Below are 18,433 nucleotides of genomic sequence, written 5' to 3' on the forward strand. Positions count from 1 at the left end.
TGCCAGGAAAACATTCTCCACACCATTCCGCCACCATCCTGCACCATTGACACAGAGCCATAGACTCGTGATGCTTACTCGAAATCCTGACTGCCATCAGGATGACGCAACAGGAACCGGGATTCGTCAGACCAGGCAAAGTTTTTCAACTCCTCAATCGTCCAGTGTTGGTGATTGCATGCCCAGTGGAGCCTCTTCTTCTTGTTTTTAGCTGATAGGAGTGGAACCCGGTGTGGTCATCTGCTGCAATAGCCCATTCGTGACAAGGACCGACGAGTTGTGCGTTCCGAGATGCATCCTGCACACCTCTGTTGTACGCTGTTATTTGCCTGTTTATGGCCCACTTTTTAGCTTGCACGATTCTTGCCATTCTCCTTCGACCTTTCATCAACGAGCAGTTTTCGCCCACAGGACTTCAGCTGACAGGATGTTTTTTGTTTGTCGCACCATTCTTGGTAAACCTTAGACACTGTCGTACATGAAAAGGCTAGGAGGCCAGTTGTTTCTTAGATACTATAACCGGTGCGTCTGGCACCGACGATCATAACACGCTCAAAGTCGCTTAGGTCACTCGTTTTGCCCTATCTAACGCTCAATTGAACAGTAACTGGATGCCTGTCTGCCTGCTTTATACAGCAGGCCACATGAATCAGTCTCTGTAAGAGCAAACCAATTTCGGGAAATGTGCTGGTGTACCCAATAAACTGTCCACTGAGTGTATATTCTAATAGAACAGGATGTGTTGTCTATTTTTGACTGAGGATAACAATGTTGAGTAAATGGTTGTATGTTTACACTACACAGAAAGTGAATGCCTCTCAATGGAAGGAAACTCCGGTGAACTCTCACCTACTATTCAACACCGCCTTGAACTGACACAGATACGTGCCCAGATAGAGGAGTATACTACAAAGCAGGATCAATGAGCTTTGGGCAGCTAACTTTAATAAACAACCAGAAATAACAGTTGATTTTCTGGTTCATTAAGAATGCTAAACATAGATACACTTTATATACAAAAGTATGTGGACACCCCTTCAAATGAGTGGATTTGGCTATTTCAGCCACACCTGTTTCTGACAGGTGTATAAAATGGAGCACACAGTTATGCAATCTCCATAGACAAACATTGGCAGTAAAATGGCCTTACTGAAGAGCTCAGTGACTTTCAGTGTGGCACAGTCATAGGATGTCACCTTTCCAACAAGTCACTTCATCAAATTTCTGCCCTGCTAGAGCTGCCCCGATCAACTGGAAGTGCTGTTAATGTGAAGTGGAAACGTTTAGGAGCAACAGCGGTTCAGTAGCGAAGTGGTAGGCCACACAAGCTCACAGAACAGGACTGCCGAGTGCTGAAGCGTGTAGCGAGTAAAAAAACGTACCTGTCCTCGGTTGCAGCACTCCCTATCGAGATCCAAACTGCCTCTGGAAGCAACATTAGCACAATAGCTGTTTGTTGGGAGCTTCATGAAATGGGTTTCCATGGCCGAGCAGCCTCACACAAACGTAAGATCACCATGCGCAATGCCAAGCGTCGGCTGGAGTGGTGTAAAGCTCGCTGCCATTGTACTCGAGCAGTAGAAATGCGTTCTCTGGAGTGATGAATCACGCTTCACCATCTGGCATTATAATGGACGAATCTAGGTTTGGCAGATGCCAGGAGAACGCAACCTGGCCCAATGCATAGTGCCAACTGTAAAGTTTTGTGGAGGAGGAATAATGGTCTGAGGCTGTTTTTCATGGTTCAGGCTAGGCCCCTTAGTTCCAGTGAAGGGAAATCTTAGCGCTACAGCATACACTGACATTCTAGACGATTCTGTGCTTCCAACTTTGTGGCAACAGTTCGGAGAAGGCCCTTTCCTGTTTCAGAATGACAATGCCCCCGTGCACAAAGCGAGGTCCATACTGAAATAGTTTGTCGAGATCGTTGTGGAAGTACTGGACTGGCCTGCACAGAGCCCTGACTTCAACCTCATCAAACATTTTTGGGATGAATTGGAACGCCGACTGCGAGCCAGGCCTAATTGCCCAACATCATTGTCCGACCTCACTAGTGCTCGTGGCTGAATAAAAGCAAGTCCCCGCAGCAATGTTCCAACATCTAGTGCATTGCTATTCAACTCTTACTCTATGAGGTCCGCAGCCTGCTGGTTTTCTGTTTTACCTAATAATTAATCGCACACACCTGATGTCTCAGGTCTAAATCAGTTCCTGATTAGAGGGGAACAATGACAAGAAACCAGTGGAAGTGGCTGCGAGGTCGAGATTTGAGGGATCTATTGGAAAGTCTTCCCAGAAGAGTGGAAGCTGTTTTAGCAGCAAAGGGGAGACCAACTCCATATTAATGCCCATGATTTTAGAATGAGATGTTCGACAAGCAGGTGTCCACATTCTTTTGGTCATGTAGTGTATGTGTTATTGGTTGTTGAGTCAATTAGACCATGCCCATTTCAAGTTTATTTTTCTAGCTGGCTAACTCCTTTATCTTGCTTTGTAGTATACCCCTCAGTTCAGTAACGCAACACATATCCTCTCACAGTGTGGTGCCAGGACAACAACCTCGCCCTCAACGTGAGCAAGACAAAGGAGATGATCATGGACTACAGGAAAAGGAGGGCCGAACGCCCCTATTCACATTGACGGGCTGTAGTGGAGCGAGTCGAGAGTTTCAAGTTCCTTGGTGTCCACATCACCAACAAACTATCATGGTCCAAACACACCAAGAAAGTCATGAAGAGGGCATGACAATGCCCTTTCCCTCTGAGGAGACTGAAAAGATTTGGCATGGGTCCCCAGAACCTCAAAAGGTTCTACAGCTGCACCATCGAGAGCATCTTGACCATTTGCTTCACCACCTGGTATGGCAACTGCTTGGCATCCGACTGTAAGGCGCTGCATTGTGTACAGCCCAGTACATCACTGGGGCCAAGCGTCTTGCCATCCAGGACCTATATACTAGGCGTGTCAGAGGAAGGGCCAAAAAATTGTCAAAAACTCCAGTCACCCAAGTCATAGACTGTTCTCTCTGCTACCGCACGGCAAGATGTACCGGAGTGCCAAGTCTAGGTCCAAAAGGCTCTTTAACAGCTTCTACCCCCAAGCCATAAGACTGCTGAACAATTTAAAAAATGGCCCCCCGGACTATTTACATTGAACCCCCCCCCCCACACACACCTTTGTTTTTACACTGCTGCTACTTGCTGTTTATTATCTATGCAGTCACTTTACCTCTACCTACATGTACAAATTACCTCGACTAACCTGTAACCCCGCACATTGACTCGGTACCGGTACCCCCTGTATATAGCCTCATTTATTATTATTTTATTGTGTTACTTTATAATTTTTTTACTTTATTTAGTGAATATTTTCTTAACTATTTATTGAACTGCATTGTTGGTTAAGGGCTTGTAAGTAAGCATTTCAAAGTAAGGTCTACACCTGTTGTATTTGGCAGATGTGACAAATAACATTTGATTTGAATTCAACACAAATACAACAAACTAGTAAAGTTTTACACATTTTATTTCACCTGTAACAAAACAATGAAAATGTATATAATTTAGTCAAGTTAAATATACAAACTTTTCTCTAACATTCTTTCTTTGGCCAAACAATTCTCATGAATATTAAATATACAGTGTATTGAACACATTCACTTGGTAGAAAAACAATTAATGTACAAGATCTAATAGTTAAGCATAGTTTTGCTATCCATAATGGTAATTTACTTATTTGGTAGGCTCAGAGACTCAGAAAGAGTCTATTTAAGGCTCTAGTTGTTCACAGATTTGACTTCTACATTTCTGTACTTTGTTCCACACTTTGGAGGTTGCCACAGAAAGAGCAGACAGTTGCCACCACTACAACCACATGCAAAGAGGTTGATCTTGTCTTGTCAGTAGTTTAAAGCACAGTTGTAAACAATAATATTTGTATAATCTTCAACAAGTAAGAGTTGATCAAACTTAATGTAAATGAGTAAAACCCTGCTATCATTCATCACACATTAAACTGCCAATAACAACGTAATCTCAAGTGGACCTGAATGAAATATGAAACTGTAAGTCAAGAAACTTTAAACATGTCGAACAACTTTAGTTTTTTAAAAATTCAACATGTAATTAATTGCATTGATGTGCATTGAAGTCTTCAGTGAGCAGTATCACAGTGAATGAGTTCCTTCCCATCTAATGAAGAAACAGCTTATTCTACAGTGTCTTTAAGGTGGTGAGGGTAAGTAACAACATCTCCACCCTGCTGATCCTCAACACTGGGTCCCCACAAGGGTGCGTTCTCAGCCCTCCTGTACTCCCTGTTCACCCACGACTGTGTAGCCATGCACGCCTCCAACTCAATCATCAAGTGTGCAGACGACACTACAGTGGTAGGCTTGATCACCAACAACGACGAGACGGCCTACAGGGAGGAGGTGAGGGCCCTCGGAGTGTGGTGTCAGGAAAATAACCTCGCACTCAATGTCAACAAAACAAAGGAGATGATCGTGGACTTCAGGAAACAGCAGAGGGAGCAGCCCCCTATCTACATTGACGGGACAGTAGTGGAGAGTTTTAAGTTCCTCGGCGTACACATCACGGACAAACTGAAATGGTCCACTCACACAGGCAGCATGGTGAAGAAGGCGCAGCAGCGCCTCTTCAACCTCAGGAGGCTGAAGAAATTTGGCTTGTCACCAAAAACACTCACAAACTTTTACAGATGCACAATCGAGAGCATCATGTCGGGCTGTATCACCACCTGGTACGGCAGCTGCTCCGCCCATAACCGGAAGGCTCTCCAGAGGGTAGTGAGGTCTGCACAACGCATCACCGGGTGAAAACTACCTGCCCTCCAGGACACCTACACCACTTGATGTCACAGGAAGGCCAAAAAGATCATCAAGTACAACAACCACCCAAGCCACTGCCTGTTCACCCCGCTATCATCCAGAAGGCGAGGTCAGTACAGGTGCATCAAAGCTGGGACCGAGAGACTGAAAAACAGCTTCTATCTCAAGGCCATCAGACTGTTAAACAGCCATCACTAACATTGAGTGGCTGCTGCCAACATACTGACTCAACTCCAGCCACTTTAATAATGGAAAAATTGATGTAATCAATTTATCACTAGCCACTTTATATAATGTTTACATACCCTACATTACTCATCCCATATGTATATACTGTATGCTATACCATCTACTGCATATTGATGTAATTAAATGTATCACTAGCCACTTTAAACAATGCCACTTTATATAATGTTCTCTTACCCTACATTACTCATCTCATATGTATATACTGTACTCTATAACATCTACTGCATCTTGCCATCTTGATGTAATGTATCACTAGCCACTTTAAACAATGCCGCTTTATGTTTCATACCCTACGTTACTAATCTCATATGTATATACTGTACTCTTACCATCTACTGCATCTTGCCGTTCGGCCATCACTCATTTATATATTTTTATGTACATATTCGTATTCATTCCTTTACACTTGTGTGTACAAGGTAGTTGTTGTGGAATTGTTAGGTTATATTACTTGTTAGCTATTACTGCATGGTCAGAACTAGAAGCACAAGCATTTCTCTACACTTGCATTAACATCTGCTAACCATGTGTATGTGACAAATACATTTGATTTGAAGAGTTTATTCAGGGTAGAGGATGAAGGAACGGTGCCGAAAACACTGCATGTGTAACATCACCGCTGTGACAGACTCCCATCTGCCAACAGGGCACCTTCTTGGTGGCCAGGTGTCGACGGGTGTGCTTGGCCAGGTGGTCGCTACGCATGAAGCGGCTGTGGCACATGGGGCAGGCGAAACGCTTCTCTCCCGTGTGGGTTCTACGGTGGCGTGATAGCTCATCGGATCGGGCGAAGCGTCTCTCACAGCCTTCCCACCTGCATTTGAAAGGTTTCTCACCTGAACAGAACACATAGAGGAAAGACTAGTGTTACAGCAGGACACACACACAGTCAGCCATACAGGCTAAGAGGGTGATTACCTGATCTTGTTATTACGGCATGTAAGGTGGTCTTTGAACGTTGTGGCTTTAGTGCAATTACAGCACTAATAAGGTAGCAAGAGGAAGCCAAAGAAAAGAACACTAACTTAAAAAAAAACGGAGATAAGCTATGTTGTTATTCCTACAATATGTAATACTTGTGTTACTTGTAAACAAAAAGGCCACTACCTGAATTTGTAACATTTAAACCAGACTCCCCACCAGCCCTGTCTTACCTGTGTGAGTCCTCATGTGAGCCTTGAGGTGGGAGCTCTTAAAGTAGGTCTTGCCACAGTCCTCGTGGGGGCAGATATGGCTGCGGACTCTGGACACCTCAGCGGGCTGCAGGCTGCTCCGCTGGACCACTGAGGTGAAGCCTGGCGCTGGGGCGATGGCTGGCAGCTTGGTGCCACCAGATGTCAGCACTGACGGCTGGATCCCGACAACTGGCCGGGGAACCAAGAAGATGATAGGGCCCTTTGTCACCTGGTCGCCCATGAAGAAGACTGAAGGAGGACCAACTGCTGCTGACTGTTGTTGGTGACTGGTTGCCGCCACCATGGTGGTGGTAGCCATTGAAATATGACTGTTCGTTGCAATTGGCACAGCAGGTAGTATCTGGCAATAAACCGGAACAGGAGAAACCCTACAGTTGACAGGGGACACCGATGTAGGTTGGTGGAATTTACCAACAGAGGCTGGCAGAGTCACAGTAACCGGAGCCTGGATGGCAGCCGGTTCAGCAGAGGAGTCAAGGGGTGTCATGTTCCCTTTGGAGTCCCTGCCAGATAGCCTATCTGCCAGGGGGTTGTTGATGCTGTCTGGGCTTGGCTGGGGCTGGGGAGGCAGGGGTTGGGTTAGTCTGTGCTCCAGGGGGGCGGCTGGACAGATGCTCCAGCTGCAGTGCTGTGCGTCTGCAGTGTGACGGATCACACTGGTGGCCTGTGATCGGGGCTGGCTGACCATCTGTGGCTGTGTCAAGCCCTGCTGTGCTGGCTGTGGGTTATGGCTCTGGCACCAGGAGGTCTGTACTGTCTCTGGAGCAGGATGACTGTGAATGGCCTCAAAGTTTGGCGGGCTGTATGGCGGGGTCATACACTGAGACGGAGGGGGGAAAAAACCTGAAGTGGTTACAAAACGATATCATCTCTACATTGTGTGAGGTGATATTTATTACATTTCACTTAGTATGGAGGATTATCACAGTGAATGTATGTGACAGAACTTGAGAGAACACACACAAGTATAGCAGGAAATTTACCAGAGACTCACGGACCTCAGCCGGGTCAAGTGAGAGACGAGAGTCATCCTCTGAGAAGTCAGAGGAAGGGGTCAGAGGTCGGAACTGTCTATGCTTGAAGCTCCTGGACGTCCTGGCTTTCCAGTGGGTGTTCATGAACATAAGAGCCTCCACCGCCTCCATGTCTCCCACGGCCATAGGGGGACACTGGGACTCTTCATGGTTCTGACTGCCAGGAAAGTACAGCTCATCAACTTCCATGGTGTCACTCTGTTAACAGATAAAGGAATATACACTGAGTGTACAAAACATTAAGAACACCTGCTCTTTCCATGATATTGACTGACCAGGTGAATCCAAGTGAAAGCTATGATCTCTTATTAATGTCACTTGTTAAATCCACTTCAATCAGTGTAGATGAAGGGGAGGATACAGGTTAAAGAAGGACATTTAAGCCTTGAGACAATTGAGACATGGATTGTTTATATGTGCCATTCAGAGGGTAAGTGGGCAAGACAAAATATTTCAGTGCCTTTAAACGGGGTATGGTAGTAGGTGCCAGGCACACTAGTTTGTGTCAAGAAATGCAACGCTGCTGGGTTTTTCACGCTCAACAGTTTCCAGTGTGTATTAAGAATGGTCCACCACCCAATGGACATCCAGCCAACTTGACACAATTGTGGGAAGCATTGGAGGCAACATGGGCCAGCATCCCTGATACAGGGCTATTGAGGCCCAGTGCGCTACTTTTGGGGGGGAAAAGGGAGGGGGAAAAGTATTTGATCCCCTGCTGATTTTGTACATTTGCCCACTGACAAAGAAATGATCAGTCTATAATTTTAATGGTAGGTTCATTTGAACAGTGAGAGACAGAATAACAACAAAAAAATCCAGAAAAACACATGTCAAAAATGTTATAAAATGATTTGCATTTTAATGAGGAAATAAGTATTTGACCCCTCTGCAAAACATGACTTAGTACTTGGTGGCAAAACCCTTGTTGGCAATCACCGGAAGGGGAAAAAAGGGGGAAAATCTTGGGTGAGAACCTCCTTATCTCAGCCAGGGCATTGAAAATGGGTCGTGGATGGGTATTCCAGCATGACAATGACCCAAAACACACGGCCAAGGCAACAAAGGAGTGGCTCAAGAAGAAGCACATTAAGGCCCTGGAGTGGCCTAGCCAGTCTCCAGACCTTAATCCCATATAAAATCTGTGGAGGGAGCTGAAGGTTCGAGTTGCCAAACGTCAGCCTCGAAACCTTAATGACTTGGAGAAGACAAAATCCCTCCTGAGATGTGTGCAAACCTGGTGGCCCACTACAAGAAACGTCTGACCTCTGTGATTGCCAACAAGGGTTTTGCCACCAAGTATTAAGTCATGTTTTGCAGAGGGGTCAAATACTTATTTCCCTCATTAAAATGCAAATCATTTTATAACATTTTTTACATGCGTTTTTCTGGATTTTTTTGTTGTTATTCTGTCTCTCACTGTTCAAATAAACCTACCATTAAAATTATAGACTGATCATTTCTTTTTAGGTGGGCAAACGTACAAAATCAGCAGGGATCAAATACTTTTTCCCCCCACTGTACCTAGTCCCTGTGATCCATAATTATCCTTTCTCCAAAGACATACAAGCTCATTAGACATTAGTTGAAAGGTGATATTACAAATATCAAAAGTTTAAAGTGAAATATGAAATGATTTTTGTCAATTACTTTTCCGTCCATAAAGAAGCAAAGAAAATGATGATTGGAACAACTGTCATTATTCTTCAGCTGGTTAATAAACACAATGCTCATACTGTACCAGTATCTTTTCTCTATACACTTCAGTAAATCTTTAGATACCTAACATAATTGATTTACTTGTCCACCAATACTAACAGAACATGTAAATCAGGGATTGTCAACTGGCCTATTTGTAGGCTTATGGATCATGGTAAAATTTCTAAATTTGGTTGTGCATCAGCAGTTTTTCTCTTGATATGTCAGTCACTGACAGTCACTCAATTAGCAATGTCAGCTAACAATTTTTTGAGTGGTAAGTTAGTCTAGCCAACTATCTAAACATAGTAATCATGGCCGAATACCAACTGGGTACAGAGGGCACGTACCCAGGGGCCCTAACCTCCAGGGGGCCCCCATTGATTTTGTTAGTCACTGTCACTCAGATATAATATAAACATAGCATTAGTCATTGCAAACTGTGTAGAATTGCAGGAAATTCACTTTCAAACTGCTAAAATGTCTCTCCACTCCATGGCAAAATGAGTAGAACTGCATGAAATTTGTTAGAAAATGTCAACATTTTCTCTCTGCCCTATGAGAACTGTGTAGAATTGCAGAAAACTTGCTTTAAAACTGCAACATTTACTCTATGTTTTTATTTAACTAGGCAAGTTAGTTAAAAACAAATTGTTATTTTACAATGACCGCTGGGCCAATTGTGCGCCACCCTATGGGACTCCCGATCACGGCTAGTTGTGATACAGCCCAGGATCGAACCAGGGTCTGGAGTGACGCCTCTAGCACTGAGATAGACCGCTGTGCCACTCAGGAGCCCCTATGTGCAATGGCAAAATGTATAGAATTGCAATAAATGAACTTTAAAACAAAAAAAATGTATCTCTGCTGTCAAGTAAACAAGTAAAATGTTTTGCTCGCTTAGGGCCCCGAAAAAGCTAGGGCCAGCCCTGGCTAATGGTATAATACATTTACTATAGTTAAGAGAGTTCAGTCATTTAACTGCATAAATGGATTGATTGCTCAAATCAGTTGACTGCATGTGTGGGTATGGATGTGGGTACGCAGACCCGCCAACCACTGCGGCCCCTCATGAGGAGTTCAGAATTTGTGTCTCCCCCATCAAAGTTCAGAATTTTGTGAACTGTGAGTGATCGGCAAGTGTTTCCCAGCACTTTGGCCTTTTACACAGTTACCCAGCAGATGCACAGGGCGTGCTGCTTATACAAACAGTCCCATGCCCCCTCCCACAGGCTATGTAGAGAGATGCGATGGGACTCAAATCTACTGTCCTTCAAATTCAACTAAATCTCAACATCCACTTATTATGTCCGGACCTCTGGCAGTCTCTATGGGTGTGCCACAGGGTTCAATTCTCCGGCCGACTCTCTTCTCTGTATACATCAATGATGTTGCTCTTGCTGCTGGTGATTCTCTGATCCACCTCTACACAGACGACACCATTCTGTATACGTATGGCCCCTCTTTGGACACTGTGTTAACTAACCTCCAGACGAGCTTCAATGCCTTACAACTCTCCTTCCGTGGCCTCCAACTGCTTTTAAACGCAAGTAAAACTAAATGCATGCTATTCAATCGATCACTGCCCGCACCTGCTCGCCCGTCCAGCATCACTACTCTGGACGGCTCTGACTTAGAATACGTGGACAACTACAAATACCTGGGTGTCTGGTTAGACTGTAAACTCTCCTTCCAGACTCATTAAGCATCTCCAATCCAAAATTAAATCTAGAATTGGCTTCCTATATCGCAATAAAGCATCCTTCACTCATGCTGCCAAACATACCCTCGTAAAACTGACCATCCTACCGATCCTCGACTTCGGTGATGTCATCTATAAAATAGCCTCCAACACTCTCCTCAACAAATTGGATGCAGTCTATCACAGTGCCATCCGTTTTGTCACCAAAGCCCCATATACTACCCACCATTGCGACCTGTACGCTCTCGTTGGTTAGCCCTCGCTTTATACTCACCGCCAAACCCACTGGCTACAGGTTATCTACAAGTCTCTGCTAGGTAAAGCCCCGCCATATCTCAGCTCACTGGTCACCATAGCAGCACCCACTCGTAGCCCCCAAAGCCAATTCCTCCTTTGGTCATCTTTCCTTCCAGTTCTCTGCTGCCAATGACTGGAACGAACTGCAAAAATCTCTGAAGCTGGACACTCATATCTCCCTCACTAGCTTTAAGCACCAGCTGTCAGAGCAGATCACAGATCACGGCACCTGTACATAGCCCATCTGTAAACAACCCATCTATCTACCTACCTCATCCCCATACTTTAGTTATTTATTTATCTTGTTCCTTTGCACCCCAGTATCCCTACTTGCACATTAATCTTCTGCACATCTACCATTCCAGTGTTTAATTGCTGTATTGTAATTACTTCGCCACCATAGCCTATTTATTGCCTTAACTTACCTCATTTGCACTCACTGTATATAGACGTTTTGTTTTCTTTTGTTCTACGTATTATTGACTGTATGTTTTGTATATTCCATGTGTAACTCTGTGTTGTTGTGTGTCGAATTGCTATGCTTTATCTTGGCCAGGTCGCAGTTGCAAATGAGAACTTGTTCTCAACTAGCCTACCTGGTTAAATAAAGGTGAAATAAAGAAATAAAATACATTACTAAACAGATATCAAAAAGTTCTGTTTACATTCTAAACGTATTTCAAAGAGATAGATGCACTTTTTTTTAAAGAAAATTTCATCATCCAACATCACCCTAACGTTAGTGGTTTCCTAAATACTTCAGTGAGAATTAGGATTGTAGCTACTTACATTGTTGTGGTGCTCGACAAAGGACGACATACATTTTCTCATATTCGAAGACAATGTATCGAATGTAACTTCACTGTGTTAATGAAGTGATGTGACAGTCGGACTTGTGGTAAATGTTACAATATATGTTTCTCTTTTCCCTTTTCTAGTTCCATTCAGCCATAATTTCAAATACAGTGGATACAGAGGGGCCGGTCTCTACGTTGAGCCAATCAGACACAAATATGTACTAGACAGGAACCAATAGAAGAAGAATCAACGCGTGATCAGGGGCTGATGTGGTCCGTGGAAACAGCGTGGTACACAACAGCATCAGCGTGTGAAAATACCGCTGCGAATCCTCTTTTCCGAGTTGAGTGAGTCACATAAAACCCCTAACATGACGAATTGTCGAATTTTGAAAGATCTCAGTTTTTTCATTCTACTGAACAACATCAGTTGTATACATTAGTTGTTATATTATATTACATTCGTTTACACACCTGATATTGTTATTATATTTTTTTAAACATTCATTTTTTTAAAGTCAAGAAGACTTGATTTATAAAGACTAAATCCAATATTATATAGCAGACAGGTCTCATAGACCAGACATAATATAGTAAACGTAAATCCAGGATACCAAATTTGTATGATATATTACATTTGGTATGGTTACATAAAACAGAAGGAGGGTGGTTGGGTAGGTGTATAACATGAACATCTAGCAACTCAAAGGTTGTGTGTTCAAAACTCATCATGGATCTCTGCAGCATTTTAGCTAATTACCAACTTTGCTACATTTTAGCTACTTTGCAACTACTTAGCATTTTAGCTAACCATTCCCCTAACCACAACCCTTTTAGCTAACCCTTTCCCAAACCTTAACCCTTTTAGCTAACTCCTAACCCCTACCCCTAAAGCTAACGTTAGCCAGCTAGCTAACGTTGGCGTTAGTACCCACCTAGCTAACGTTAGACACAACAAATTGGAATTCGTAACATATCATACGTTTAGCAAATTCCTAACATTGTACATTTTGCAAATTCGGAACATGTTGTATGAATTGCAATTCATAACATATCATATAAATTGTAATTCATAACATATCGTTTGAAATGGATGATGGACATCCACAAATTAACACATACCATACGAAACGTAAGATATCATACTAAATGGATTGTCTCGGATTTACAAACAGATACAGATTAATACGAAATGCTCTGAGACCACATTGCATATATACTATCTGGTTTTGATATCTGGTTTCCAACAACAGGAGAGTTGCTGGTTTGAATCCCAGCTGACAGGAACAATCTGGTGGGAGTTCAAGTGTTCCTGTCATTGTCCCCTTGAGCAAGGCACTTAACTCTACCTGCTACAGACAAAAGCTCTTTTACAATATTCCCTTTAACCTCAAGGGATTTGAACCTGGATAGGTAAAGGCTAAATTGTATTTATCTAGGCAAGTCAGTTAAGAACAAATTCTTATTTATAATGACGGCCTACCGGGAAAGGTTAACTGCCTTGTTCAGGGGCAGAACGATAGATTTTTACCTTGTCAGCTCAGGGATTTGATTCAGCAACTTTTCGGTTACTTGCCCAACACTCTAACCACTAGGCTACCTGCCACCCCAATGTGGCTGTGTACAGAGAGAGACATCACCCTAATAAGTGTCTGTGGTTTTTGGACTGCTGCCCTCAGTAGGTCTGGTAGAGTGTTCTATCCTGCCAACAGAGATGGGGGGGTCTATCTGTTCCCTGTATGGATAAGGTAAGTGTCAGCTGTCTAGACGTTCCTCCATGGGTCAGAGACTGGGAACAATGGGAGGCTGCAGACAGAGACAATAGTGAAACATACACACAGACTGCTTCCCCAAAGGCCTCCTGTTCCCTTAACAATGCACAACTTTTGACCAGGGCCCATAGGGTAGTGCACTATATAGAAAATAGGGAGCTATTTGGTACACAACCACAGCCAGCTGGCACGGCATCTCCAGGCCTCTGGGTGGTGGTACTGTCTATCTGACACTGAATGATAATATTTAACATCTTACCTCCATTAAAATAACTGACTATAAATCAAATAAGAAAATATTTTATTCAGTCCAGTCAGTTGTGACTCACTGGACTCTTTCCATCAAGTACAGTGTTCCTTAAAAGAGTTAACTCCATTACTAGTTCACTGTATCACAGTATCATGTAGTGTCAATGCACGGTCTCTAGACGGCCAGCGGTCTCTAGCTCTGGGTGCCAAGCTTATGTACTGTACATCTCGGCCAAATAGTGTGTCCTAGATTCAAGTTGTAATGCAAATAGATGGGGTCGTATCTGGAGTGTTGGGCTAACTTTGAGGCTTGAGGCAACTGTGCCAGTACAGTATCTTGTGATCAGAACCTAATAGGCTATCTGAGCTGCTGCTGTTCATCTGAGATTATTGCTGGAATGGAGGCGTGGCAAGAGGGCCTGGGCACAGTCCCTGAATTCATCCCTTTTTCTCAGAAGAAGTGACCAGGAAAAGCCCAGCAGCGTCCATCCCTCCCCCTTTCCCACGTATATGCCAGCAGTCACTTTACCCTGAACTCTGAAGCTGGGTTCCTTATGAGATCGTAGTGCATGGGGGTGGAGTAGTGAGAGGTGGTTGCATGCCTCTAGACCTAGACGGACCCATAATAGATTACTAACATTAACACTAGACGCAGACTTATTCTAGTTTATCCCACACTGACCGGTCCTAAACTAAATCTTTAAAAAAAAGTCCCAGCTAGCAGTACAGATGAGTTATTTTAAAGCCTCACTCCTTAGTGAGCTATCTTGTTACTGAGCTGGAAATAACTCATATTTATTGTGCTGGCCTGAGTGACAAGAGCTGGTGTCGTCACAGCTGATGTGGGCTTGTTTAGTGGTGGTGAAATAGCAGTGGAGAGAGGCTCAGCGTTTGGTCTTCAGAGTGTGCATTGGAGGACTGTAAAATGTAAATCTTAAATCCTGGAGACATTGGCACTGTTTACTGATACCTTCCCCCTGTGTGAATGGGTGAGACCTCGTTTCAAATAGTATTCGTTTTCTTTCAAATACTTTTGAGCATTTCAATTAGTCCACCTGGAATGCCAGATGGGTGACGTTTGTACTTTTGGGGCTATTCTATTGGTTCCACTGTGCAAGGCAAGCTCGATCAAGTGCAGCTAAAGTTTTTGTTGTCTATCATTGTAAACAAATATTATTTGAAACCAGGTGTGGTGTGGATTACTTTAAGTAAAGGACATCAGGGTTTTACTCCAAACACTCCCCAACACAATATGGCTCTAACTACAGTATTCCTCCGCTTCTTTACTGCCCCATCAAATTAAGCTTTTAAGTGGCTAGAAAATGGCAGAGGTTGTAATCTGATCTAAATTGTATAACCAATGTGAATGTGAATATGTGAGGTGAAAGTTGAAGGATGTGCACTACATTACTTTGCAGTGGCACAGCAAGTTCCCTGCTGTTTGTTTTATTATCAGTATGTCCATATTGATCCCCATTTTAGGCCATTTGATAACACATTGACCCGTAATCTAAAAATAACAGTGATATTTCTATGTTCTTCTTTGAGTTGGCTCTGATAAAGGGTTACATTTAGGATTAGTGGCAACAGAGAGGTACTGGCATGGAGTTCAACCACCTCAGGATAGGAATACACAGAGGCACACAGTGGATTTCTGGAAAAGCAGCATGTTTTGGCGACAGTTCCACCAGCTATACAATCTCAGTTAAACTCCTGTAAATTATCCTGCAGGTGATATCTTTAGGAAAATGTCTTGTCCTTGCAGTTAGCAAGCATAATCTGCAAAATATATACACTACCGTTCAAAACTTTGGGGTCACTTAGTAATGTCCTTGTTTTTGAAAGAAAAGCATGTTTTTTGTCCATTAAAATAACATAAAATTGATCCGAAATACAGTGTAGACATTGTTAATTTTATAAATGACTATTGTAGCTGGAAATGGCAGATTTTTAATGGAATATCTACATAGGCGTAAAGAGGCCCCTTATCAGCAACCATCACTCCTGTGTTCCAATGTCACGTTGTGTTAGCTAATCCAAGTTGATAATTTTAAAAGGCTAATTGATCACTAGAAAACCCTTCAGCTGTGCTAACATAATTGCAAAAGGGTTTTCTAATGATCAATTAGCCTTTTAAAATGATCAACTTGGATTAGCTAACACAACGTGCCATTGAAACGTAGGAGTGATGGTTGCTGATAATGGGCCTCTGTACGCCTATGTCACGACTTCCGCCGAAGTCGACCCCTCTCCTTGTTCGAGCGGCGTTTGGCGGTCGACGTCACCAGCTTTCTAGTCACCACCGATCCATGTTTCCCTTTTCGTTTTGTTTTGTCTTGATTACACACACCTGGTTTCAATTCCCTTATTATGTTCCTTATTTAACCCTCTGGCTTACCTTTCTGTTTTGTCCGTGATTGTTCGTTGTCAGTGGTTGTTGGAGGTGTTTCTCCTCACACTGTTGTTTCCTGTTGGAGATTTTGCTTGCGTTCTTTTGAGTAAACTAGACTGTTTCACTCAAACCTGTGTCCTGCGCCTGACTCCGCTACGTCTCCAAACCCAGGTCGTTACAGTATCACGGACCATTCAAATGGAGTCAGCAGGCGCAGACAGCCCTCCTCTCCCAGTAGAGGAGCGCGTCCAGCAGCACGCAACCATGTTGCAGAGTCTCGGGACAGCCATGGATCGCGTGCTGCAGACCATGGACAGATGGGAGAGAAGAGGATTTCCCATCGACCCAGCCACACCACTTCCACCCGCACCTCTACCTACACCCATGCCTACCCATCCGTCGTCAGGATCCAGTGGGATTCGGCTCTCGCTCCCGGGAGCGTATGACGGAACAGCTGCCGGGTGCCAGGGGTTCCTACTCCAGCTGGAGCTCTACCTGGCAGCTGTTCAGCCGGCCCCTTCGGGACGCGAGAGAGTGAGCTCCCTCATCTCCTGCCTGACTGGAAAAGCCCTGGAGTGGGCCAACGCCATCTGGGGAAGGGAAGGCCCAACTCTGGATGACTATGATGACTTCTCCCGCCGCTTCCGGGCAGTCTTTGATCATCCACCTGAAGGGAGAGCGGCGGGGGAGCGCTTGTTCCATTTGAGACAGGGGAAGAGGAGCGCTCAGGAGTTTGCGCTGGATTTTAGAACTCTGGTGGCAGGCGCGGGATGGAATGAGCGGGCCCTGATCGACCACTACAGGTGTAGTTTGCGAGAGGATGTTCGTAGGGAGCTAGCCTGCAGGGACACTACCATCAACCTGGACCAGCTGGTGGACTTATCTATCCGGCTGGATAACCTGTTGGCCTCCCGCGGACGTCCGGACCGGGGTCCGTTAGTTCCATCCCCCAGCTCCTTAGACCCAACACCCATGGAGTTGGGAGGGGCTGCGATGAGGGGGGCCGGAGGGGGGACCATTCCCTGCACTAGCTGTGGCCGCAGAGGGCACACTGCTGGTCAGTGCTGGGGAGGTTCTCCAGGAAGTCGAGGAAGCAGGCGGAACACTGGTGGTTCATCTCAGATGAGTAGGCACACAACTCACCCAGAGCCCCCTGTTGCTCACATGTGGTTACCTATAGAATTTCCGGGGTTTTCCCCGCATTCCCAGCATAAGGCGCTAGTAGATTCAGGCGCAGCTGGGAACTTTATTGACCGTTCCTTGGCACATAGATTAGGGATTCCTATTGTTCCCGTTGATGTTCCCTTTCCTGTACATGCCCTAGATAGTCGTCCTTTGGGGTCGGGGCTAATTAGGGAGGTCTCAGCTCCCATGACTATGATAACGCAGGGGGGTCATGAGGAGAGAATTAGTCTCTTTTTGATCGACTCTCCTGTGTTTCCCGTTGTGTTGGGTCTTCCCTGGTTGGCCTCTCATGATCCTATTATTTCGTGGCAACAGAGGGCTCTCAAGGGATGGTCCTGTCAGTGTTCAGGGAGGTGTGTAGGTGTTTCCTTAGGTGCCACTACGGTGGAAAGTCCAAACCAGGTTTCCACCATGCACATTCCCCCCGAATATGCCGATTTGGCACTCGCCTTCTGTAAAAAGAAGGCGACTCAATTACCACCCCATCGACCGGGGGATTGTGCGATAAATCTCCTGGTAGGCACTGCACTTCCCAGGAGTCACGTGTATCCTCTGTCACAGGAGGAGACGGCGGCTATGGAGTCATATGTCACCGAATCTCTGGGACAGGGATACATTCAGCCTTCCACTTCACCTGTCTCCTCAAGTTTCTTTTTTGTGAAGAAGAAGGATGGAGGTTTACGCCCGTGTATTGACTATCGAGGTTTGAACCAGATTACGGTAAAATACAGTTACCCGCTGCCTCTCATCGCCAGTATGACAGAGTCATTGCACGGGGCGCGCTTCTTCACAAAATTGGACCTCAGGAGCGCTTACAACCTGGTGCGTATCCGGGGAGGGGATAAGTGGAAGACGGCATTTAGCACCACTTCTGGGCACTATGAGTACCTCGTCATGCCGTATGGGTTAATGAATGCTCCATCCGTCTTCCAATCCTTTGTGGGTGAGGTCGTTACAGCCTATGTAGATATTCCATAAAAAAATAGGCGATTTCCAGCTACAATAGTCATTTA

At 44.6% G+C, this 18,433-nt stretch overlaps 1 protein-coding gene across 1 annotated transcript; it reads right to left on the reverse strand.

Annotated features, from left to right (window-relative positions):
- Positions 1-5,462: 5,462 nt before the first annotated feature.
- On the reverse strand, positions 5,463-12,019 carry LOC106605529 (Krueppel-like factor 10). Its single transcript, XM_014201274.2, has 4 exons — positions 11,815-12,019; positions 7,278-7,526; positions 6,253-7,114; positions 5,463-5,934 (listed from the first exon to the last, which is right to left on the reverse strand). Exons 1-4 carry the CDS (start codon positions 11,854-11,856, stop codon positions 5,663-5,665), a joined length of 1,425 nt encoding a protein of 474 aa, XP_014056749.2. The 5' UTR covers positions 11,857-12,019; the 3' UTR covers positions 5,463-5,662.
- Between the last annotated feature and the right edge of the window lie 6,414 nt (positions 12,020-18,433).

This window comes from Salmo salar, chromosome ssa05, assembly GCF_905237065.1.
Source record: "Salmo salar chromosome ssa05, Ssal_v3.1, whole genome shotgun sequence".
In the NCBI taxonomy this organism is placed as follows: domain Eukaryota; kingdom Metazoa; phylum Chordata; class Actinopteri; order Salmoniformes; family Salmonidae; genus Salmo; species Salmo salar.

Coding starts and splice junctions, on each gene's coding strand:
- LOC106605529 (XM_014201274.2), bottom strand. CDS start 11,856: ATGAGAAAATGTATGTCGTCCTTTGTCGAGCACCACAACAAT. Junction 7,527..11,814: donor TTGTCGAGCACCACAACAAT/GTAAGTAGCTAC, acceptor ATCTGTTAACAG/AGTGACACCATGGAAGTTGA. Junction 7,115..7,277: donor CTGAGGTCCGTGAGTCTCTG/GTAAATTTCCTG, acceptor CCTCCGTCTCAG/TGTATGACCCCGCCATACAG.